Raw genomic sequence first — 27,109 nt, 5'->3', positions numbered from 1 at the left:
AATCAGTATTAAATAAACTATTATGGGCTTGTTCCTGGAACAGGCTTGAGAGGTGTTTGGGAAAATGGAGGGTTTGGTATTGGAATATTGGATGCCTCTAACAATCATGAACAACTTTGTAAACTTTGTTTAAATGTTTAAACTTTGTTTGGGGAAAAAAAGAAAATGATCCCTCTCCCTGCCCCCCCCAAGCAACAACAACAATAACAATTGTTTGGTGGGATTCTTATTTCTTCTGTTTGATGAAAAGAAATTGAGTAGTATGGGTAGAAAGTTCTCTAAAAATTTGAAAAAACTCACTGGTGAAACCAGATCTTTTGTTAAGTTCTACCTTTTGTTAAGTTCCATTTTTGAAAGTTCTAATTCAAAACTTTTTTTAAGTTCCATTTTTAATGATTATACATGTTTTATGTAAATAAGAAATTAAGAATTGAGAATGGTATTAAACATTTTATAATCATTTTTCTCAGTATTAGACAGTTTCTCTAGATACTGCTTAGTTATGAAAGTAAAATCCTTCCTTATACAGTCATCTAAAATATGTAAAGTATCAGTATAATTGACAATTATTTAAAATTTTTACATTAGGTATGATTATATATTTCTTGCCAATTAAGTAACCTTATTTAAATAATAAAATAATTTATTCAGACTTAAGCAACAAAGGCTCTATCTTTTTTTTTTTTTTACTTTATGGGTCACACCCAGTGATGCACAGGGGCTACTCCTGGCTCATGCACTCAAAAATTACTCCTGGCAGTGCTCAGGGGGGACCATATGAAATGCTGGGAATTGAACCAGGGTTGGCTGCGTGCAAGGCAAATGCCCTACCCACTGTGCTATCACTCCAGTCCCCAAAGGCTCTATCATTGATGAAAACCTTTTATGACTGCAAATAAATAAAATTATTCAAATGAAATTATTTTACTGGTAACATAATAGCATTTAATAAATAATACTTCTTTATTATTTTTCTCTAGTTCTAAGGAAACAATTTCACAAACAAAACTTTTGGAATGAGTTAGGTTATATTTCTGTCACACTGCTTAATATTTCATAGTAAATTGAAATACTGTATTAAAAATTCAGGGTAAATGAGAAATATTATTTTGGAAAATGCTTCTTAAAGCCACTTTTATATTTTAAAGGTAAATCCTATGCAGAGATTTGTTTTGCTTTTGTTTTATGTCAGCAGAGGACTATTGCAGTCAATGAAGTCATTTTGGTTTCTAGCATCTTTAATGGTATTGGTATTGTATGACTTGCCATATTCTAAGACTGATGGAAGTGCAAATAGCCAGTGTATTTGGAGACTATGAAAATCTCTCTAAATCAATGGTTACAAACTCAGCTGAAAGAAAATTTTTATGAATTTCATGACAAAATATTGATTCTTTGCAGATTCGATACTGGGCTGCCCATGACAAGGAAGCAGCTGCACACCGAGTGCAGGTCAGCAGCCAGGAGTACTCTGCCAGGCTGGAGAACCTGCTGCCAGACACTCAGTACTTCATCGAAGTCAGAGCTTGCAACAGCGCAGGGTGTGGGCCCCCCAGTGAGATGATTGAGACTTTCACCAAGAAAGCGCGTATGTCTCAGTATTTTCCGTAGATCTTTGTTAAATCTATTGATGGTTTAATCATGTCAGATACATTTGATACAAATTTCCTGCACAGCAATCTGAGCACATACAGTGTTCCATTTTATTCTTTATTGCCACACAAGAATTTTTTAAAAACCTACTTTTTATAGATAACAAAATTAGGGAGAATGTCCACACACAGTGTTTTGTTGTATAAAATTACATAAACTTATATAAAACAGAATAATTTTATGTAATTTTATACATTTTATGCCAAGAGCATTCTGCCCACATGGATGGCAACCTCTCCATGGCGTATTTGATGTGCCAAATACAGTAACAATGATGGGTCTCATTTCCCTTACCCTGAAAGAGCCTCCAATGTGGCATCGCTGGGAAGAATGAGTAAAGAGAGGCTGCTAAAATCTCAGGGCTAGGACAAATGGAGATATTACTGGCGCCCGCTTGAGAAAATTGATAATCAATGGGATTATAGTGATAGTGATATATAAAATTACACAAATTATATAAACTCCCTTGATAAAGCCTTGTTCCCAAATTTTCATTAAGAAATAATTGTTTTGCATATATTCTGTGATTTTAAACATTGTTTTCATAGAAATGCACTGAGAGCATAAAAGTTAAAATTTTTCTTTGTTTTTACTTATAGAATGCCACTATGAAATACAAATGCAAATTAAATATTGTGATTTCAATTTACTCCTATGTTATTGTATATTCTCATATAGTAGGATCCTTTACCTTAAACACATTTTTTTGTCAATTTTATCTTCCTAACTTCTTTTTGATATCTATTTCTTCAATCCAAACTTAATGCTTTAGAGGAAATTTATATGCAGGGCGCTGGAGTATTTAATTAGAATTTGATAGCATAATTATTTTTGTTTAAACATTTCTGAAATTTGCTAAGATAAATAGAAGTCCTTTAAATAAATCACAAGAACAAGACTTCATTTTTAGACATTGGATAAGTGTGTGTGACCGTTACCTCACATTTCAAGCTACAGTTTTCCTTCTATTCTTTTCCTACACTTATTCATTAATCAAAAATATGCTATGTGCACCTCCCTATTTAGATGATTGAGAATACAGAAGTAATATGGCCAGATCAAGGAGGGAAATAACAGAAAAATAAATAAATGAAAATTCTGTTTGAGCAGATGCTACAAAAACTAGGATATGAATAGTAATAACAAAAGACATCAAGGGGGCAGAGATAATTATCTCAAGGAGCAAAAATATCTGGGGCAAAAATGTCTTAAAGTAGAAAAATTTTAATTTTCAGTAAGTGTAATAAGGCAAACGGAGTCACGGTGAAGCATGAGAGAAGCAAAGTAACTCTACAGGCGAACTGTGACATTCCTTTCAGTTATAGGTCACAGTAAGTAGTTTGAGTATCTTTAAATTGAGATATAAATATTTTAAGGCAGAGAGCGATATCTATGATTTTTGAAATTGATATTATGTTTTTAAAATTAATTCCGGGATAGGCTAACTCATGGATAAAATTAAGTCCTAAGTTATTTCACTTTTTAGAAATGGGGCCGACAGAGGGTGACTTGTAGAGCAGCCTGAGAAGCCAAGGAGACACAAAATAAGAGACCAGGAATTTGAGAAAAGAAGTAATTTCAAGAAATAAGTAGGTCAGTTCTGTGGACTATTTCATGATATAAAATTTGAAAAAAAAAGTGACATTAAATTTGCCCATGTAGAGGTGATTGATGTTCTTGAAAACAACAAGTTAAAAAGACTGGTAGAATCCCAAGAAAATACGGTGGGAATAGAATTTCAAAAATATAAGCTACCCTACAAGACAGGAAGTGCATTAATTGGCCCATGAGTGCAGAATGCTCAGCTTACAAAATATTCATCAAAATTAGCTGTTGTTGTCATATCATAATCATTAGTATGATAATTTGTGATATAATTCGTTTGCAGTACTAATGTAAACTGTTCATTATGGAAGCAAAGCCGATATCATTAGCAACCAGAGGTAATGATAACTGTCAGTTCATTGTTATTTTTCGTAGCTCCCAGCCAGCCACCGAGGATCATCAGTTCTGTAAGATCTGGTTCAAGTTACATCATTACCTGGGATCATGTAGTTGCACTGTCAAATGAATCTACAGTGACTGGATATAAGGTAATAAAATTGACCATGTAAGCTTCATTCTTTGTAAAGAGTGATTGATCATTTTTTAAACTTTATGCTCTTAATAAAAATTCATTCAGTTTTCTTTTTCTAGTTATATAGAAGAAATAAATGACATTATTGTAATGATTTTTGAAATGAGAAAAGTATCATAAATTCTAAGAAAAATCATTATATGTCAACTCACTGCTTGTTTTTTTTTACAAAAGAGGCCCTGAGAGATTGAATAGAGGTTAATGTAATTGCCTTGAGTGCAGACATCCCTAGTTAGAGCCTTGACACTTCAAGTATTCTCCTGAGGAGCCCAGGCGTGACACTGATCACATATCTAGGCATAAACTCTGAACACAGCCAGGTGTGGCCCCTAAATAAAATATTTATGCACACAAGAATATCATTCTTATTGTTGTGGTTATTACTATTATGTAGTGATACACAGTCTTGTGACGGGAGATAAATCAAGGACTGAGCACATGTTTTTCATAGTTTGATACCCTGAGTTGGGATCCTCATGGTCCAAAAGTGCCTGGAGTAACACCTGAGCACAGAATATTGTTGAGCACTGTCTACAGGTGTCCCCCAAACTAATAACAATGACAACAACAATAACAACAATAATCTTGCTAGAATAGTCAGTGCATAAAAGCAGATATCATAAAAAGGTTTTTTTGTTTTCTTTGTTTTTGGCAAGAGGGGTGTATTTTGGAGCTACATCCAGCACTTTTTAGAGCTTACTCCTGACAGTGCTCAGGGATCACTCTTGATGGTACTCAGGTGACAAATATGGTACTCAGATTTAACTTGATCTGCCACATGAAAGCTTTCAATAGTGCAGTCCGCCCACCCCTTTTTCTACTGTCCTTGAGTATTAGTCTCATACTAGATTTATTCTTTTTTATATCCCACAAATGAATGCAGTCATTCTATGTCTATACCTCACCTTCTGACTCGTTTCACTCATCATAATATTCTCGGTTCCCCATCCACTTAAAAGTGAATTTCATAAGGAACTACCCTAGAAGGGGGAAAAGATTACCATTATTGATTTAGCGCACCTAGAATCCCCTCCTGGAGCAAGAGGAATAGTGATATAGAAGCGGGAGGTTTCACCTTTATTGTTCCATAACAACATGAAGAAACATCGAAAAAACCCACCACAAAGAGAAAATGAAGAGATTCCAGAAACCTCAATAGAGGTCACCCACAAATACAACCTCCTCTCAGATAAAGAATTCAGAGAAGAAAATGTGAAGATGGCCAAGGAACTCAAAACAACCATGGAACGGACAACCAATAAACTAAGGGAGGATATGAACACAACCATGGAATGAACAATCAATAAACTAAGAGAGGATATGAACACAGCCTTGGAACGGACCACCAAGAAAATACAGGAAGAAATGAGAGCAGAAATTTCAAAGCTACGAACAGAAGTCACACAATTAAAGGAATCGGTAGATGAAATAAAAAGCTCAGTAGTAGCCCTCAACAGTAAAATGACTGAAGCAGAAGACAGAATCAGTGAGCTTGAAGATGAGTGGCACAAAGCTTACCAACAACAACAAATAATGGCAAAAGACCTCAAGATGGCTCTAGGGCAAATCAGAGTTCTAGGGGACAACCTCAAAAGGAACAACATAAGAATCATTGGAGTAACAGAAGCACAGGGAACTAATCCCAATGAAAAAAACACAGTTAAAGACATCATTGCTAAGAAATTCCCAGAGCTGGAGAATGCGGGCATCCAGATCTAAGGAGCCCAAAGGGTGCCAACTAAAAGGGACCGCAACAAAAAAACTCCAAAGCATATCATAGTCACAATGATGGATGCTGCGGATAGAGACAGAATACTGCAAGCAGAAAGGTCAAAGAAGGAAATCACATACAAAGGATAGCCCCTTAGATTTAGAGCAGATCTTCCAAGCCCAAAAACAATGGTGGGATATAGTGAAAAAGCTCAACGAAATGAACGTCTCACCAAGATTACTCTATTTGGCTAAACTCTCACTTAAACTTGAAGGAACCATACACTATTTCTCAGATAAACAGCAACACAAGAACTTCATAGACTCAAAACCAAACCTAAAAGAAGGTCTCAAAAGGGCTGCTGTAAGACAAAGAAAAACCCTAACAAGAACAACAAACCCTACAGAAAGATGGCACATAATCCCATGACAATAATCTCTCTCAATGTCAATGGGCTAAATGCACCAATTAAGAGACACAGAGTAGCAAAATGGATTCGGAAACTAAACCCAACTTTCTGCTGCCTATAAGAAACACACCTGAACAGTCAGAGCAAACACAGGCTCAAAATCAAAGGATGGAAAACAATCCTACAAGCAAACAACTCCCTCAAAAAAGCTGGGGTGGTCATACTAGTATCTAACAACATAGATTTCAGGCTGAAAAAGATCAGAAGGGACAGTGAAGGTCAGGTCATTTTCTATTCATCAAGGGATATGTACAGCAGGAAGAAATCACACTCTTAAACGTATATGCACCTAATGAGCGACCAGCTAAATATTTTAAAGCAACTCCTAACAAATTTTAAGGAGGACATCACTAGCACCACAAAAGTAGTCGGGGACTTCAACACCACCTTATCACCTCTGGATAGATCAACAAGAACAAAACTCAGCAAGGAAATAATGGCCCTGAAGGAAGAAATAGAAGAGAGAGGGCTTATAGACCTATACAGGGCTTTACACCCCAAAAAGAAAGAATACACATTTTTCTCCAGTGCACATGGAACATTCTCCAAAATAGACCACGTGCTGGGTCATAAAACATGCCTCAACAGAATCAGCAAGATAGAAATTTTATCAACCATCTTCTTGGACCATGATGCACTGAAAATAGAAACTAAGCACACACAGACATGGAGCACCAAATCGAACACCTGGAAATTAAAAAAGTGCCTGTTGAACAACGAGTGGATCAAAAAGGAAATCAAGAAAGAGATCAAAAGATACCTCGAAACAAATGAGAATGAAGACACAAGCTACCAGAACCTATGGGACGCAGCTAAAACTGTGTTAAGGGGAAAATTTATAGCCCTGCAAGCATTCCTCAGGAGGGAGGAAAGGGCCTACATAGAGAGCTTGACTTCACAGCTCAAGATCTTAGAAAAGGACCAGCAAAAGGAACCCAAGCCAGACCGAAGGAAAGGAATAATAAAACTTAGAGCAGAAGTTAATGATAGGGAAACCCAAAAGACTATCCGAAAGATCAATAAAACAAAGAGCTGTTTCTTTGAGAAAATAAACAAGATTGATAAACCGCTAGCAAGACTCACAAAGAAAGAGAGAACCCTAATAAACCGAATCAGAAATGAAAAGGATGATATCACAATAGAAACCAATGAAATTCAAAAGATCATCAGAGACTACTTTGAAAATCTCTATGCCATGAAACAAGAGAACCTAAAAGAAATGGACAAATTCCTTGATTCCTACAGTCTCCCAAAACTGAATCAAGATGACTTGGAATACCTGAATAGACCCATTAATATCAAGGAAATTGAAACTGTTATCAAATGTCTTCCCAAAAACAAAAGCCCAGGCCTGGATGGACTCACTAGCGAATTCTTCCAAATATTTAAAAAGGACCTGTTGCCAGTTCTCTTCAAATTATTCAAGGAAATTGAAGAAACAGGGACTCTACCAAACAATTCTATGACGCTCATATCTCCCTACTACCAAAAGCAAACAAAGATATCATTAACAAGGGAAACTACAGGCCAATATCTCTGATGAACATGGATGCAAAGATTTCAACAAAATACTAGCAAATAGAATCCAGCATAAAAAAATCATACATCACGATCAAGTAGGATTCATCCCGGGGATGCAAGGATGGTTTAACATTCGGAAATCAATCAATATAATCCATCATATCAACAAAAGTAAAAATAAAAACCATATGATCATTTCAATAGATGCAGAGAAAGCATTTGACAAGATCCAACACCCATTTATGATGAAAACTCTCACCAAAATAGGCTTAGAAGGAACTTTCTTCAAGACAGTAAAAGCCATCTACCACAAACCCATGGCAAGCATTATCCCCAATGGAGAAACACTAAGGGCCTTCCCTCTAAGATCAGGGACAAGACAAGGATGCCCACTCTCATCACTTCTGTTCAACATAGTACTGGAAGTACTTGCAATAGCAATTATGCAAGAAAAAGACATTAAGGGTATACAGATAGGAAAGGAAGAAATCAAGCTCTCACTATTTGCAGATGACTTGATTCTGTACTTAGAGAATCCTAAAACCTCCACTAAGAAACTCCTAGAAACAACAGACTTGTATAGCAAAGTTGCAGGCTATAAAATCAATACCCAATAATTCATGGCCTTCCTATACACAAATAGCGAGTCAGAGGAAAGTGACATTAAAAAAAAAATCCCATTCACAATTGTGCCTCAGAAGATCAAGTACCTAGGAATTAGCCTAACTAAGGAAGTAAAGGATCTCTACAAGGAAAACTACAAAACGCTACTCAACAAAATAAAAGAGGACACGAGGAAATGGAAACATATTCCCTGTTCATGGATAGGAAGACTTAACATTGTCAAAATGGCAATACACCCCAAAGCACTATACAGATTCAATGCAATCCCTATAAGGATACCCATGAAATTCTTCAAAGAAATTGATCAACACCTGAAATTCATATGGAACAATAAACTCCCACGAATAGCCAAAGCAATTCTTGGGAAAAATACGATGGGAAGCATCACCCTCCCCAACTTCAAACTTTACTACAAAGCAGTAACAATTAAAACAGGATGGTACTGGAACAAAGGCAGAGCCGCTGATCAATGGAAAAGGGTGGAATATCCCTACATGCAACCCCAAATATATGATTATCTGATCCTTGATAAACACGCAAGAAATATGAAGTGGAACAAGGAAAGCCTATTCAACAAATGGTGCTGGCATAACTGGACAGCCACATGCCAAAAAATGGGCTTAGACATCGACCTAACATCATGCACAAAAGTCAGATCAAAGTGGATTAAATACCTCAACATCAGACCACAAACCATACGGTACATTGAAGACAAGGTTGGCAAAACCCTCCACGATATTGAAGATAAAGGTATCTTCAAAGATGACATGCCACTGACCAACCAAGTGGAAACAGAGATAAACAAATGGGACTATATTAAACTAAGAAGCTTCTGCACTGCAAAAGATACAGTGACCAGAATACAAAGGCAATCCACAGAATGGGAAAGGAAATTCACCCAATATCCATCTTATAAGGGGTTGATATCAAGGGTATACAAGGCACTGGTTGACCTCTACAAAAAGAAAACATCCAACCCCATCAAAAAGTGAAAATGAAATGAACAGAAACTTTCTCAAGGAAGAAATACGAATGGCTAAAAGGCACATGAAAAAATGCTCTTCATCACTAATCATCAGGGAGATGCAGATCCAAACATCTATGACATACCACCTCACACCACAGAGACTGGCTCACATCCAAAAGAACAAAAACAACCGTTGTTGGCGTGGATGTGGGGAGAAAGGAACCCTCCTACACTGCTGGTGGGAATGTCGACTGGTTCAGCCTTTTTGGAAAACAATATGGTCGATTATAAAAAAATTGGAAATTGAGCTTTCATTTGACCCAGCAATACCACACCTGGAAATATACCCGGAGAAGCAAAAAAATATAGTCAAAATGACATCTGCACCTGTATGTTTATCGCAGCACAGTTTACAATAGCCAGAATCTGGAAAAAAACCGAATGCCCGAGAACAGATGACTGGCTAGAAAAACTTTGGTACATCTACACAATGGAATACTATGCAGCTGTTAGAAAGCATGAAGTTATGAAATTTGCATATAAGTGGATCAACATGGAAAGTATCATGTTGAGTGAAATGAGTCAGAAAGAAAGAGACAGACACAGAAATATTACACTCATATGTGGAATATAAAGTAGCAGAGAGGTACTAGCTAGCAATGATGCAACCTCTGGCAGAAAGCCCTCTGGACTTAGTCACTAAAATACAGAAATCTAGAACCTCACAGCTGCTACTGTGGCTACACTACATCATATCTTTTCATTCTCAGCAATGGAAAACAAATTATCAAATGCTTCCTTTCCAGCAGATCCGACTCTAGGGGGGAAACTCCAAACAATAATAGTGAGATTTTGGTTTGTATGTAATCAAAGTAAAGAGAAGTAAAGTGAAATTTATCAGCTACATAGGCAGGGTGGGGGGGCTGGTGGGCGGGTGATGGGGGGAGGTTTACCGTGGTTCTTGGTGGTGGAATATATGCACTGGTGAAGGGATGGATGTTCAAGCATTATGTAACTGAGACTTAAGCCTTTCTGAAAGCTTTGTAACTTTCCACATGGTGATTCAATTAAAAAAATAAATTTTAAAAAAGTGAATTTCAGAACTCCATCTTTCCTGGTGGTTGCTTAGGATTCCTTACGTAGCTATACCATAGTTTCTTTATCCATTCATCTGTTTTCAGGCACTCAGGTTGTTTCCAGATTCTGGCCATTGTGAATAGTGCTGCAATGAATATAGAAATGCAGATGGTATTTCTCCAGTGTGCTTTTGGGCCCTCGGGGTATATTCTCAGAAGGGGTCATATGGGGGCTCAATTTACAGTTTTTTGAGGAATCCCCATATTTTTTTCAAAAAAAGGCTGGACTATCTGGCATTCCCACCAACAATGAATAAGAGCGCCCCTTTCTCCCTGCATACGCACCAGCCCTGGTTGATCTTGTTCTTTCTTTATGTGTGCCAGTCTCTATGGTATAAGATGGTACCTCCTTGTTATTTTGATCTGGATCTCTCTGAAGATTATAGAAGAAAGAGAGATTTTTTTAAAACATCTCATTCACAATTATGCCTCAGAAAGTCAAGTACCTTGGAATCAGCCCAATTAAAGAGGTGAAGACCTATACTTCGCTACTGTCCTTATTTCTACTGTGCCTTGTTTCCACTGTTCTTGGGTGTAATTAGCCTCATAATGCATTTTTAATATTCTACAAATGAGTAAAATCATTCTATGTCTATCTCTCTTCTTCTCACTCATTTCACTCAGCATGATACTCTCTATTATCTATCCACTTATAAGTGAATTTCATGTTTTCATTTTTCCTGGTGGCTGCAGGAAAACTACAAAACACTGCTTCAAGAAATAAAAAGGAGGGGGCTGGAGTGATAGCACAGCGGGTAGGGCATTTTCCTTGCACGTGGCCGACCCAGGTTCAATTCCCAGCATCCCATATGGTCCCCCGAGCACTGCTAGGAGTCATTCCTGAGTGCAGAGCCAGGAGGAACCCCTGAGCATTGCCAGGTGTGACCCAAAAAGAAAAAAAACAAACAAAAAAACCAAAAGAAATAAAAGAGAGCAGGAGGAAATGGAGACACATCCCCAGATCATGGATAGGGAGGAATGACATTGTCAAAGTGGCAGTACTCCCCCCAAAATTCTACAGATTTAATGCAGTCCCTGTAAAGATACAGATAAGATTTTTCAAGGAAATAGATAAAACACTCCTAAAATTCAGATGGAACAATAAACCGCACAGATAGGTAAAGTAGTGCTTGGTTTTGAAAAAGATGGGAGGCATCACCTTCTCCAACTTGAAACTCTACTACAAAATGGTACCAATAAATGGAATAGAGTTGAATATCCTGACACTGACCCTCGAATATATGATTATGTCATCTTCAATAAAGAAGCAAAAATTGTGAAGTGGAGAAACAAAAACATCTTCAACAAGTGGTGTTGGGAAAAGTGGGCAGTTACATGCAAAAAATTGAACTCAGAACTCTTTCTAATGCAGGCACAAAAGTCAGAAAAAAATGGATTAAATACCTCAATAGCAGACCTGAATCCATAAGGTACATGGAGGAAAACATAGGTAGAACCCTCCATGATATTGAGGCTAATGGCATCTTCAAAGATGAAACATCACTACCCAAGCAAGTGGAAGCAAAGATAAAAAATGGACTACGTTAAACTAAGAAGCTTCTGCACCTCAAAAGAATTTGTGACCAAGTACAAAGACAACCCATGAAATGGGAAAAATTATTTACCCAATGCCTATCTGATAAAGGGTTAATATCAAAGATATATAAGCCACTGGTAGAACTTTACAGTGAAAAAAATTCCAACCAGAAATTTACTTAAAGAAGAATTACAAATGGACAAAAGGCACATGAAAAAAAATGCTCTATGTCACTAATAATCAGGGATTTACCTCTCACTTTAAATTAAAAGTTGAGTAGGAAAAGCATATAGAGAGCTGAGAAAGGCTGAAAGGTCAATTTCTTGTGCCAGTGTTAGCTAGGTTGTTATTGCAGAGAAAAATTTCTTCTTCTTTTTTGTTTATTCTGTGGGGTCCAAACCCATTGGTGTTTACAGATTACTCCCGACTGTTCTAAGGTACCATTTCTGGCAGTGTTTTGGGATCCATAGCTGTGCCAGGAATCAAATTAGGGTCAGCCATGTGTAAGGCAAGCACCCTGACTACTGTACTAACTCTTATCCCCATGAACAAACAAATTAAAGGCAAGAATCCATTAATCACTGTATCACTGTCACTGTATCACTGTCATCCTATTGCTCATCAATTTGCTCAAGAGGGCACCAGTAACATGGCCATTGTGAGACATGTTGTTACTGTTTTTGGCATATCAAATATGACGGGTAGCTTGCCAGACTCTTTTTTTTTTAAAAAAAAGAAAGAATAGTCTATTATTGCTGAGATAGAGAAAGTAATAATGGCCTAGATAGAAAACTAAATCAACCATAACAATACATTAATAGTACTTTAAGGCAAAGTCTAACCCAAGCAAAACACTAAAACACTATAAAGCTTGAAAACGGTAATGCAGCAGCAAAAGACAAGTTTGATACCAGCAAATGTTGCTTTTTTGAAATTTAAGTAAAGAAGATATTTTCAGCATAAAAATTCATGGTGAAATTGCAATTTTAAAAATTCTAACAAATTATCCAAATATTTAGCAAAGACTATTTATGAAAGTGGCATCACTAAACAACAGATTTTTAGGTAGTTTCTATTGGAAGAAGGGAGCATTCAGCACACTATCGCTGGAATGTATAGATCAGTGCTTCATCTTCAAAGGACATTCCAACTCTATTGGTAGGAAATAATGCATTTTTGACTTTTAATGGAAGCTAATGCCTATTTACCCACCCAAAGATCCTAGGGTTGTTTCAGGGACACAAGGATTGCTTGAAACATGCAAACCAATTAATGTTAATTCATGGCATCAACAAAAAGAAAGATAAAAACATATGGTTGCATCTATTTGTAAGGCAAGCACTCTACCCATGTACTATCACCCTGGCCCCAAAACTAGATCACTGTCTAGCATCATGAATAAAAGTTAACTCAAATGGATTAAAAGTTTAGATGTTAGACCCAAATTCATCAAATACATGGGAGAAAGATGGACAAACTCCTCTCTTGTTTTGCTTCTGGGTTCAACTCTGAACAAAGTGAAAAAGGAAACAAAAGCAAAAGTAAATGAAGAACTTATATCAAATTTAAAAACCTCCAGACAGTAAAAGAAACAGTCACTGGTCCAGAGCAATAGTATAATGGGTAGGGCTTCCGACTTGCATGCATCCCCCACTTGGTTTAATCTCTGGAACCCCATTGTGCCCCAAGCCCACCATGAGTGACCCCTGAGTGCAGGGATCAGCTCTGAGCATCTCCAGGTATGGTCCCAAAACAAAGCACAAAAACTACAAAAACAAAAAACTGCCGCTAAAACTAAAAGACATGGAAGAAAATACTCCCACATACAGTGTGACAAAGGGCTAAAAATGTTAGAAACAAAGAAAAAAACAGCATTTTAATAATAACAAAACAATTATTCCAATTAAAAAATAGGAAGAATAGCTGATTAGTTGCAGCTACAAATAAGACAAACAACTCACCATAGGTATGTCAAAAAAATTGTCAATCATGAATACAACATAATTTCCTTAGCCATTTAACTGTAAGTAAACATTGGATTATTAATAGTGTTAGCTATTACAAGTATATCTATATATTTTTTGTAGTTTTACATTTTCATTTCCTATGAGGAAAATTGCTAGATAGGTCTGTATTTTACTATACAAAGCACAAACAATTTTATCAAAAAAATTGTCAGTCATCCTGGATTATCAATGCAAATAAGGTAGATGAAAACACAAAATGCAATGAGATGCCACCTAACAACAGTGAGAATCACCTATTATAAAGGTCCAGAAACAAGAGCTGACGTGGAAATTGAGATAAAAGACTATTGCTGGTAGTGTAAATTGATTTAACCTCTATTGAAAACAGTGTTGAGATTTTTTTCATTTTTTAAAAAACTTCCTACCCTCTCAATAAAATGATAATTGAAGGAACTTTCCTGGACATATTCAGGTTCTTTACCACAAGCCCACAGCTATCATTATCTCAATGGGGGAAACCTAAAAGCCTTCCCTCTAAGATAAGACGGAAGACAAGGTGTTCACTTTTGCCATTTCTATTCAGTACTGTACCAGAAACATGTGTCAGAGCAATTAGGTAAGATAATGATATTAAGGGCACCCAGATAAGAAAGGAAGAAATCATACTCTCATTATTTGTGGATTATATGAAACTATATTTAGAACATCTTAAAGACTACAATAAAACTCTTTTAGAAGCAACAGATTTGAATAATAAAGTGGAAGGCTGCAAAATTAATAGCTAAGTCAATGGCTTTTCTTTATGCAAATAATAAAAGAGAATAGATATTTAAAACAACAATCTCATTCAAAATTATGCATCAGAAAATCAAGTAACTTGGAATAAGCTTAACTAAAAAGTTAAAAGATCTATACAAAGAAAAATTCAAAATACTGATTTATATTTCTATGCTCGATGACTCAACAACCAGTCTTTCAGGAATAATTTTAACTTTCAATCTTATTATCTAAGAAATTCATTTTTTTTCCTTTTTGGGTCACACCAGGCAATGTACAGGAGTTACTCCTGCCTCTGCACTCAGGAATTACTCCTGGTGGTGCTCAGGGGACATATAGGATGCTGGGAATCAAACCTGGGTCAGCTGTGTGCAAGGCACACGCCCTACCCGCTGTGCTCACTCCAGCCCCTAAGAAATACATATCTTAAAAGCTATCTCTAATACAGAGAATAACCCTCTAATGAATATGAACAAAGACAATTTTTAAGATCTAATGGAAAGGATTCATGATTTTATCTAGAGGCCATTTTAAAGATGCATAATCAGATAATTAAGTCAAACTGTTAATATGGAAAGGAGTTTAAAGGAACGTTATTCTAGCCCTCATGCATTACTTTAAGTGCTCAAGATTTCAGTGATGTGTGTAAGTGCAGTAGATGAACAAAGAAACATTTGTTGTGATAGAATCTAGATTGATGATTGTGCTGCAATTATTATGAAATGACATCAAAGTATTTAAAATAGATCATAAAATCAGCTAATAAACTAGTAGCAAGGTTTGAGAGGATCAGCTTCAGTTTTGAAAGAATATCTGTTTTTGTGTCATTTATTATATATGTTCATGTACATTATATGTATTGATGTTTATATATGTAGATATATTACGTATTATGTCTATTATATGGACTGGAGCGATAGTACAGTGGGTAGGGAGTTTGCCTTACTTGAAGCCGACCCAGGTTCAATTCCTCTGCCCCTCTTGGAGAGCCTGGCAAGCTACCCGTGGCATATTCGAGTATCTCGCCCGCAGGGCAGAGCCTGGCAAGCTACCTGTGGCATATTCGATATGCCAAAAACAGTAACAAGTCTCACTGTGAAGACGTTACTGGTGCCCACTCAAGCAAATCCATGAGCAACAGGATGACAGTGATACAGTGACAATGATGTGTATATATGCATAATATATGATTATGCATATATAATATATAGATTATATATTATACATGTTGTATTTTCAAACAGTATCACAAATTACAGAGAGCTCTTTCATGAAAGGTAGGGTCTATATATGCAGCAAATCTTACTATTTCTAAATTACTGTGACCACCATCTTAACATGTCAGTATTGGAAAAAGATCCTCCTCCAACAGCAGTGATAGCGTTTTCTGTAACTTAACATTTTAGCGAAAAAATATTTTTTAAATTAAAATATATATACAATCTAATTTTAATGCAGTATTGCACATTTAACAGTATAGAATAGACAGCCTACAGTATAGAACCTTGAGAGATAGTACCATGACTGAGGCATGCATGTGACCAATGTGAGAGATAGTACAATTGAGAGATAATGCAGTGAGAGATAATGAAATTGAGTGGTATTACAATGACTGATGCCTTGTATTTAGCCAATGTGGGTTCAATGCCTGGTACAACACATGGTCCCAGAGCTCTGCCAGGAGTGATCCCTGATCACAGAGCCAGAATTAAGCCCTGAGCACCACCAGTTGAAGCCCCCAAACCATCATCATCAACATCATCATCATCATCATCATCATCATCATCATCATCATCATCATCATAATGATAGCACTTTAAGTGTATATTATAGAATAACTAAAATTTTATGTACACAAAAAAACCAAACCATTTGTGTGACTCATTTACTATATTTACTTTATTGTGATAAATTGGAACCAACCTGCAATATCTGTGAAATCAGTCTGTAATATTAATTAAAATATTAAATTTTAGGCATATTTTAGGCAAATTCAATAAAATATGTTTTCATTAAAGGCACATTTTTGCACTCTTTATTTTACATTATTAACCTAATTTAAATTCAAATGATTTATGTGCTTGGATTCCTCTAGAAACTATGAAAAAGCAATTTTGTCAATTAATTAACCATTATGTGAATTTCCCAAATCAATATTAGACATAGATTTCTCAATTATTTTAATAGAAATGTAATCCAATTCTGTTTTTTTTCTTTTCCAATTCTGGTTTTAATATTAGTGCATTGGATCATTTTTATCGCTTTATTAAATATGCATATTTTGAAACCTTTTAAGGTACTTTATAGACCCGATGGCCAACATGAAGGCAAACTGTTTTCAACTCCTTCACACTCCATTAAAGTCCCAATCCCCAGGGACGGAGAATATGTTGTAGAGGTCCGTGCACACAGTGACGGAGGAGATGGAGTAGTATCTCAAGTCAAAATTTCAGGTAAGCCAGTCTTTAACTACATGCTTACTGTGTACTTGCGGTTTCTATTTTTCAAGTTTTATAGGAAGGAGCCACAGCAGTGCAGGGCATCAAATTTAGGCATGTTCTCTACCAACGGGACTCGTGTCTCTGTGCGTGTCTCTGTATGAGGCGAGCCCCAGAGGAGAGATAGGACTAATGTTCACACCAATATTAGTTTTCTTGCTAAGTACTTAAAAATACCAGTGATGCACTGAGACAGTACTTCTGTCCGTAGGGTAAACAAAAGTAAAATTTGTAAATTTGTTCTTAAAAAGAAAAAAAGGAGGGGTTGGGAGAGTGTACAATAGATAGAGTTCCTGCACATACCCAGCCCAGGTTTGATCTTCAGAACCCTTTATGGTGCCCCAAGCCTCGCCGAGAGTAACCCTTGAGCAAAGAGCCAACCGTGGCCCTCCAAAAATGGAAGGGGGCGGGGGAGAAACAAACAAAATGTTAACTGTATCGTGTATCTTATACTTATTATTATCTGGCCTGGACATTAAGGTACAACTAAAGTACCGTAATACAGTAAAATGGGGCTTAGTACTGGACAATTAGATACTTTTTTGCTTCTGTGCTATGCACAGGTCTCACTACTGGCTCTGTGCTTAGGGATCACTCAGGTGAGGACTGGATTGGGGGTGATGCTAGGGAATGAACTCAGGTCAGCGACATTCAATGCAAATACCTCACCTGCTGTACAATCTGCCTGGCCCTCTAGTCCATTAGATGCTATCATTACTTTCTTTATGTCAGAAGGAAATTCAATGGACTCATTTTAATTATCTCCTAACCCTCTCTTCCATGTCTTACATAATATGTATATATATTTATAAATTTAAAGTGAAGATGATAACTCTTCCCCTTACCATATATCCTTTTTTTGTCTCTCATATACTTTTCTACAAAAACTACACATTTTTCATACTTTTTAATTTGATTATATTTGTTTTCGGGCCACACCAGCAGTGCTCCTGGCTGTACTCAGAGGACCAGATCAGGTGCTGGGTACCAAACCAGGGTGGTTTGCATGAAAAGCCTTACCTCCTGTACTATTTCTCAGCCGACATTGTTTGATTTAAGCTAAATATTTGAGAAAGAGATGTCTTTCCCCTTTTGGATTTCAAGAGCTTATTATTTGTTTAGGTTTTGATACCTTATTCTTACCCTGTATACATGATACATGAGTTAAAATGGAGTAAAATTGATAATTTTATGAGAAATAGCTTTTTATTTGGGCTTTGTGTTTTCAATACCATTGATATTAACGTCTCAAGAATGCAATGTTGCTGCACTGTACCTACCATCAGAGTGTATAGCATCTCTCCACCATTGTCTCTAAGTTCAACTATACACTTAAGCAAACTCAGTTTTATAGGCAGACTCGCAGGATATGTTATCATTGACCATTTTTGTTCCCATATATGCTTCTTTAAACTCTACTTATGAAATAATTCCTTATTTGTCTTTGTTCCTTTGACTGATTTTTCTTAGTAAGATATCTTTCAGTTTCATTCAAGTTGCAGGCTTTCATCTTCCCTTATAGCTTAATAATAAAATGATACGTGTGTATGTATATGTGACACAAATTTTTACAAAAAAAATCTGAGTTTACTTTTCTTTCTTAAAATTTTTTTATTATGGGTTAGGTTTACAATTGTGATAGTGTTCACATTTTTGATATTCATGTTTTGAGTTATTGCACACTCACCCAAAGTACCTATGACTCTCCCACCCCCATCTTTGTGTTACCTCTGGTTCAAAGTTCGTTCTCACTGAGTCTCTCTCTCCCCTTTATTTTAGAGAGTTGTGGTCATAGTGCATACTGTTACCTCCCTTAGCACCACCCATGTGCTCAAGACCTACCACCTATTTTCTGTGTAACTTCCAGTCAACCTATTCATTCTCCTCCCACTCTCTCCCAAACCTGACACTCTCAAGTATGTGTTCTAGTATCTGACTGAGGTTTATTATCAATTAATATTGCCCATACAATTGGTATATATCTTTATACATCATATATTAATGAATCATCCTATATTTGTCCTTATGCCTCTGACTTACTTTACTTAGTGTGCTACTTCCCAGTTCCATCTAAGTTGCCAGGAACTGTATGACTTTTTTCCTAATGGCTGCATAGCCATTTTTTGTGTGTATGTACCACAACTTTTTAAATTTAATTTTATTTTTGTAAAGTTGTTCACAATGATTTATTAATTCAATAATTCAATACTAATCCAACCAGCATTATACCTTCCCACCACCATCATTTCCAATTTTTCCAACCACCATCCAAACCTCCCCCAGAGCAGGCCCTAAATAATTTATTTTATCTAGCTTGTTATGGATGATTCACTAAAAATGATACAAAATATTTTTCACAGAAGAAAATGTGTTAAGATTCTTGAAGTTCATCCTGGACCAGTGAGCCCTTGTGTAAGAGATTACTAACTTGTTGTTACACGTTAAGCCTGTAAGTTAGTATTTTCTTAATTGAGATTGGTTGTCTTCTACTTTACATCCCATCCAATGTGGAGTGCTACTCCTGATATATCAAATTCCACAACTTCTTTTTCCGTTCTTCTGATGTTGGATATTTTGGTTGCTTCCATCTTAGCTATTGTGCTAAGAGCTGCTCTCACATATAGTTTCAATATACGTGAAATTATATGTGGTATGCATTAATTAATTTTTTAAACATTAATGTTTTGTGTTTGGGGGGTTGATATCTAGAAGTTGGGTAATTGGGTCAAATGGGAGCACTGTTCTCATTTTTTTAAAAAATAAATCTCCATAAATTTTCCGAGAATGCTAGACCAGGTGACATATGCATAAGCGGTAGATGTTACTAATTTTCTTTATGACATCCTCACCAATATTTTTGTTTTTATTTTACACACACACATACATACACATACACAGAAGTGTTCTGCATATCATTTTATTTCATGTATTTCATGGTTTCTGGTCTAATCTATAAATCCTTGACCCTTTGAATGAATTTTTATGTATTATATGAGATATGAATCTGGTTATTTTTACAGTTTCCAGCACCATTTGTTGAAGAGGTTTTCTTGCTTCACTTTATGTACTCAACTCCTTTGTCACCAAATAACTGACAATAGCTGAGTATTTTATTAATGGTTCTCACACTGGTCTGTCATCCTTTACTTATTCTAGTACCGTACTATTTTGATAGCTATAGCTATATAGTGTAAAGGCATTATGATGAAGAATACAGTGGGTAGGGTGCTGCCCTTGCCTGTGGCCAACCCAGATTTGATCCTTGGCATCCCAATCATCTGTAGGAGTGATCCCTGAGCACAGAGTCAGGCACAACTTTTGAATCTTGGAACAGATTACTTGGAACAAGCATCTTGGAACAAATTACTTGGAACAAGTATCTTAGAACAGATTACTGATAGTTTAGTCAAACTGAGGAAGATTGTGGGCTCTGTGTGCTGTTGATGGTAGGACCCAGTACCTCACAATGGCAAGGTAAGTTATTTACCAACAAACTTATCCTGTGTCCGAAACTGAAGATTTTAAAGGACATTTTAGAGTGTGAATTTCCCCCTTAAGGGCAAGAAATAGTCTAGTCCTTTGAAATCTATAAGTTGGTAATAGCATTATTAGATATTTGTTACTGAAAAATCATTTTTGGAACTGTGGAAAATACATGTTATATAACAAAGATAATGATCTAAAATTGAATGAGGGGAATGCTGAAGTCATATAGATTCTAGAAAACTAAAACAATTTTCCCATTATATTTAATGCTATTATATATTCATTGGCAAAGCCTGGCAATCTGCCCATGGTGTATTCGATATGCCAAAAACAGTAACAACAAGTCTCACAATGGAGATGTTACTGGTGCCCGCTTGAGCAAATCAATGTACAATGGGATGACAGTGATACAGTGATATATTCATTGTGTTGATTTTATATAAAGTAGCACTGTAGCACTGTAGCACCGTTGTTCATCGATTTGCTTGAGTGGGCACCATTGTGAGAAAGGTCTCCATTGTGAGACTTGTTACTGTTTTTGGAATATCGAATTTGACACGGGTAGCTTGCCAGGCTCTGCCCTATGGGCAGATACTCTCAGTAGCTTGCCAGGCTCTCCAAGAAGGACAGCGGAATTGAACCTGGGTTGACCACGTGCAAGGCAACCGCCTTACTCTCTGTGCTATCGCTCCAGTCCTATATAAAGTAATGATTTTATATAAAATATAATTTATTACAATGTTTTCACAGAAGAAACCATGCTATTAGTTTAGACTATATGTCCAAACCCGCTGGATTAAATACTAAAATCATGATTTTTGTTTTGGTTCTGGAGGGGCCATACCCAGCTATGTTTAGACTTACTCCTGGCTTTGTGCTCAGGGGCCACACCCAGTGGGCCTGGGGACTTTATGGGGTGCTGGCAACTTAACGTGGTCACACACATGCAAAACAAATGTTACTGTCTCTCTAACTCTGAAAAACCAATTTTAAAAATTGTCATCTTTGGGTTTTATTTATTTATTTATTTATTTTGCTTTTTGGGTCGCATCCGGCGATGCACAGAGGTTACTCCTGGCTCTGCAATCAGGAATTATTCCTGAAAGTGCTCAGGGGACCATATGGGATGCTGGGAATCGAAGTTGGGTCAGCCATGTGTAAGGCAAATGCCCTATCCAGCTCCCAAAATTGTCATCTTTGACACAGTAGTTGCAGAAGGGCTAGGAAGACATTGTCTATGTGGGACCTTTAGGTATTTAACTCTGTTGTTCCCATCCTCCCTCCTCTAGAGCCAAATTAACATAGTTAACATATATAGAGTCCATTCATACATTATTAAATTAGGATGTGTATTAACATCATCAATAATGCAGGTATATGCTATGTAAGCATTTACTTCTTGATAAATAATAAGGACAGAGAGTTATTACATGGGATACGGTTCTTTGCACATGACTGACCTTGGTTTGACCCCTGGTTCTACATGTGGTCCCTTACACACTGCCAGAAATGATTTCTGAGAACAGAGTGAGAAGGAATCCCAAACACTAAGAGTGGTCCAAAAACCAATCAAGTAATTATTAATAAACATTAAGCTTAACAAATTTGGCTTAGTAATAAGTTTAAGTTATTTTGAGCTTCTAATCTTATAGAGATTGCATAGTAGCCTAAATAAAGAAGAGGTTAATATATACGATGGCCATAGGCTTACTTTATCCTCCCTTCTTTCATGGCAGAATGTTATATAAGTTCTTGATTTATCAATATGTAAAAATAGTAACATCGAAAGTAAAGCATAGGAGGGGAGTAAGAAGCTATATAAGAGCACTTTATATTTTCATTAATTCTGGGAGAAAATCTTACTCTGATGAGATAATACTACTCAAGATAATAAAAAGAAATGAGGAAATAATTAATGTACAGCTAAGTGGAAAGATAAAAATTCTCTTAGATTAATGTAGAAACTCTGGATTTGTAGTATACTGAGATATTCAAAGAATAGTGAACAGCGTGGTGGTGCTGATCATACTTAGAGGTTGAGCGAATGCAGTGAGGCTGGAGAGGTAGTGAGGATTTAGCCTACCAAGTCTTCAGTGCTGATTAAGACTCTGGGTGTTATCCCGTATGTAATAAGAATCCATTCAAATGGGGTGGGGTGGGGGTGATGGTAACCTCCCAAGGGATGTACTCCTAGTCCTGAACACCAGTTATGGTGGTACCAGTTCTTCAGACAGTTCAGTGGTACAGAGTCCTTCATTTCTACACAGCGCATGAGGTGCCAGAAATCAAACTTTGGGCCTCATGTGTACAAGACACGTGCTTCAGCCCTTTCAGTTTTCTCCCAGCCCCCTGGCACATTTTAAGATAAAAGTGATATATTCAGGCTGATATTTTTCAAGTTTCACTCTAGCTTCTCTTTAAAAGGTAATTGAAATATTATGAACAGTGAGTATAATCTGTGAATATCTGGAAATTTAAAGGCTATTAGAAGTATTCTGATGTTAGTTCAACTGTAGTTAAAATCAGCATGTCTTGAGGCTGGAGTGATAGCACAGCAGGTAGGGCTTTTGCCTTGCACGCAGCTGACCCAGGTTCGATTCCCAGCATCCCATATGGTCCCCTGAGCACCGCCAGGAGCAATTCCTGAGTGTAAAGCCAGGAGTAACCCCTGTGCATTGCCGGGTGTGACCCAAAAAGAAAATAAATAAATAAATGAATAAATAAAAATCAGCATGTCTAGTGTAGTTATAGTAAAAGAAGTAAAAAGAACTTATATGTAGGATTAATTTAGAAGAAACCTGAATGTTTTGTGTTTGTTTTAGGGCAACACTTGGCATTGGTCAGGGGCTGCTCTTGGCTCTCTTGTGGGTGATCACTCCTGGTGGACTCAGGAGACCATACTTAGTGCTGGGGGGGTCAACCCTTAGTCAGTGGTGTGCAAGGCAAGCACCCTACCTGCTGAGATGTCACTCTGGCTCTGATCCAACATTTTTGTTACCTTGATAAAGGGTATGAAAGAGTGTTTTTGGCAGAACTAAGGGTTTAGTTAAATAGAAAGGAAATCCATTGAATATAAATAATGGAAGAAAATAGGAGTTCATAGCAGATTGGATATATTTAAGAAAAATTTCATCTAACAAAACTGAAAACCACACCTAAGAACAGATAACACATTTGTCAGAGAACCAGTTTGAGTCATTACATAATTATCTGAAGACCATACTAACCTGAATACAAAATCAAAATAGCAGATGGTTGTTACAGTTACCCAGAGATGACACATGTTTGACTCAATAGAATATCAAAAGAAAGAAGGTTTTTTGCTAGATAATTTAAGTATCTAAGCATTGTTTATTAGGATATTTTTAGCCATCATAAATCATAGCAACTCAAAATTACTTGAGAGGAGCCAGGACGATATTTCTGCTGTCCCAGTACAGGCTAGCCATGTAGGAGGCTCAGTTCCCTAGGACCATGTGGTCCCCTGATCACCATGAGAAACAGCTTCTGAACACTGACAATGGCCCAAAAAACAAAAGGAAAAAATGCTTTAGGGATAGGTTGTCTTTAGTCATGTGGTGCTTCAGAAATAAAATTAAGAATCAATTACACCACCTACTTTTTCCATTTCGCATATATCAGAATCAGTTTTATACTAAGATTTGTCTTCCCTGTGGTTGTAAGATAGCTGCCTCAAGTACTTGAAATTATTATATACACGTGTAGTAATATCCAAGGAAAATGGTTGGACTTTGTAAAGCTTTATCTTAAAATGAATGGTCTTTCCTAAAGACTCTCAGAAACATCGTTCTTATATTGTCAAAAACAGAATCAAAAGTCTACCCATAAGCTAACAAAATGACTTTTACATGGCTTATCAAAGTGATCAGAATCTGTCACTTTATGTATGGGATGGTCTTATTTGAAGAGTAAACATCCAAATAAATAAGAAGAAATATATTGTCAAAAGATCAAAATTGAAGTATTTCCTTGTCAGTATTCAAAACTTAAAGACAAAAACAGACAAACAAATAGGAGCAAGTAGAAAATAAGTTGGAAACAATTTTCATAGAAATTTAAAGAACACTGAAATGTTATGAAGAAAGATGCAAAGTTAGTTTCAAAAGAAGAATATTTAAAAGGATTATTGTTTTATACTACACTTGGGCTGGAGTGATAGCACAGAGGGTAGGGCGTTTGCCTTGCATATGGCCGACCCAAGTTTGATTCTTCCGTCCCTCTCGGAGAGCTGGACAAGCTACTGAGAGTATCACACCTGCACGGCAGAGCCTAGCAAGCTACCCGTGGCGTATTTGATATGCCAAAAACAGTCACAACAAGTCTCACAATGGAGACATTACTGGTGCCCACTCGAGCAAATTGATGAACAATGGGAGGACAGTGCTACAGGACAGTGCAGTGCTACATTGTTGTATAAAGTAATAGAGAACATCATCAACATATACCTAGAAACTGAAAGCAGAATTTATCAGTCAAAGGACTATGCCAAACACAATACTGTGACTCAAAGTTAGTAGACACAGGTTTATTTTTAAAATATATTTTTATTTTATGTGACCATTTATTTTTATTTTCATTTGGGGGCCACACCTGGTAGTGTTCAGGGCTTACTGCTGACTCTCAGGGATCACTCTTGGTGGTGTTCAGGTCATCATATGTAGTGCTGGGGATTGCATCCAAGTTGGCCCCATGCAGAGCAAGTAGCCTATCTCTTTGTACTATCTCTCTGACTAATTGCATGACCATTTGTAAAGAATATTTTCTTAGGCAAATGCAAATAAGGCCTAAATCCTTATTGTTGAGCTAAACAGCTTAAATCATTACAAACTATAAACATGACATTGTTATCTTGGATTTGATACTCCATAATGCTTAAAGCAGTGAGTCAATTACTTCCCCCCAGAAAAGCTGCATATGGTGCTGTATTCCAGTTTTGGAAACCTATATTAAAAAGATAGTCTTTGAAAGCAAATGCTTTCTCTCATTGATTATATGGTCATGTAATTTTTACTTGTCCTTGTATTGATATGGAAAATTACATTGATTTTATTGCATATATTAAAATATCCTTGTATCCCTGGGATAAGTTCTACTTGGTCATGGTGTATATGATATATGTATGTATATTTTTTTACTTTTGGGTCACACCCAGCGATGTGCAGGGGTTACTCCTGGCTCTGCACTCAGGAATTACTCCTGGCGATGCTCAGGGGGCCATATGGGATGCTGGGAATCAAACCTGGGTCAGCTGCGTGCAAGGCAAACGCCCTACCCACTGTGCTTTCACTCCAGCCCCTATATTTTTAATATATTGTGGGATTCAGTTTGTTAATATTTTTTTGAAGTTTTTTGAATCAGTGTTCATCAGGAGTACAGATGTAAAGTTTTCCTTTGCTTTGGGTATCAGAGTAATGTTTAACTAATAAAAGCTGTTTCAGAGAATTTCTGGTTATTTACCTTTGTGAAGGAGCCTGAAGAAGACTTGTAGGAGGTATTATGTAAAGGGTGTAAGAATTTACAAGTGAATCCTTCTGTACTCAGGCTTTTGTTTGGGGGAATGTTTTTGAGTACTACTTCAATATCTTTAGTAGTAATTGGTTTGTTCATGAGTTCTGTCTTGATTCAACCTTGTTATGTTATAGGAATACATAATACATTTATCCATTTATCCATTTCTTTTAGTTTCTTCACTTTCATGGCATATGGATTATCTAAATAGTTCCTAATGATCTTTTGAATTTTTGTAGCATGTGTTGTGTGATTTCTGATTCAGTTTACGAGGGTTTTTGTTCTTTCTTTCTTTGTGGGTATAGTTAATGTTTGTAAATCTTGTTTTTCCTTTTAGAGAACCAACTGTTGATTTCATTGATCTTTTGGATTGTAATTTTATGTTTCCATTCATGAATTTCTTCTCCAAATTTTATATTTTCTTCCTTTTGCTTGCTTTGGTTTCTATTTGTTGTTATTTTCTAGATGCTGTGCTGTATAGTTAAGTAACTTAGCAGCACATCTTTTGCTCCCTAATGAACATGTGTATTGTTATAAATTTCCTTCTTAGCACTGCTTTTGTTATGTCCCATATGTTCTGGAAGTTTATGTCTGCCATTCTCATTTGTTTCCAGGAATCATTTTTATTTATTTTTTTCTGTTTGTGTCACACCCGGCAGTGTTCAGGGTTTGCTTCTGAATCTGTTCTCAGGGATAATTCTTTCCAGGGCTCAGGGAACCATATGTGGTGCCAGGGATTGAATTATGTCGACCTCGTATGTGAGTTTACCACCAAAGTCCAATGTGTACTTTCTGTAAAATGTGGGGGAGGAATGACAGTATTGTGTGGCTGCATTAGCAGCCATACACTTTCAGCAGGCCCCCAAATGCTCCTGTTGCTTTGGGGACAAGAGTGTCCTGGGTAAAGTGTGGCACTGAGGTTGACAGCTTGGCACTCATCACGTTAAGTCCCATGGGGTTAAGAAACCCTTTTGTCTGAGAAATTCTCATCTATGACTTCTTTATGATGCTTCTTCAGTGAACTTTCTGTTAGTCATAGATTCCAATGATCCTTATATTGTTCCTCTTGAACTCACCCAATTCTCTGCTTTGTTAGT

General features: G+C 36.6%; 1 protein-coding gene across 5 annotated transcripts in view; it reads left to right on the top strand.

The window, feature by feature from the left end:
• The window catches only part of CNTN1 (contactin 1), a 336,636-nt gene that overhangs the window by 300,634 nt on the left and 8,893 nt on the right, over positions 1 to 27,109 (top strand). For all 5 annotated transcript variants that reach the window (XM_055143917.1, XM_055143916.1, XM_055143918.1 and 2 more), the window contains 3 exons: positions 1,402 to 1,588; positions 3,634 to 3,746; positions 16,796 to 16,952. In XM_055143917.1, the coding sequence (XP_054999892.1) occupies positions 1,402 to 1,588; positions 3,634 to 3,746; positions 16,796 to 16,952 (457 nt within the window). The remainder of the gene's footprint in view (positions 1 to 1,401; positions 1,589 to 3,633; positions 3,747 to 16,795; positions 16,953 to 27,109) is intronic.

The sequence above is a fragment of the Sorex araneus genome, chromosome 6, assembly GCF_027595985.1.
Source record: "Sorex araneus isolate mSorAra2 chromosome 6, mSorAra2.pri, whole genome shotgun sequence".
Classification (NCBI taxonomy): domain Eukaryota; kingdom Metazoa; phylum Chordata; class Mammalia; order Eulipotyphla; family Soricidae; genus Sorex; species Sorex araneus.
The sequence above is the reverse complement of the archived record's forward strand: the minus strand, read 5'-3'. Positions and strand labels throughout refer to the sequence as shown.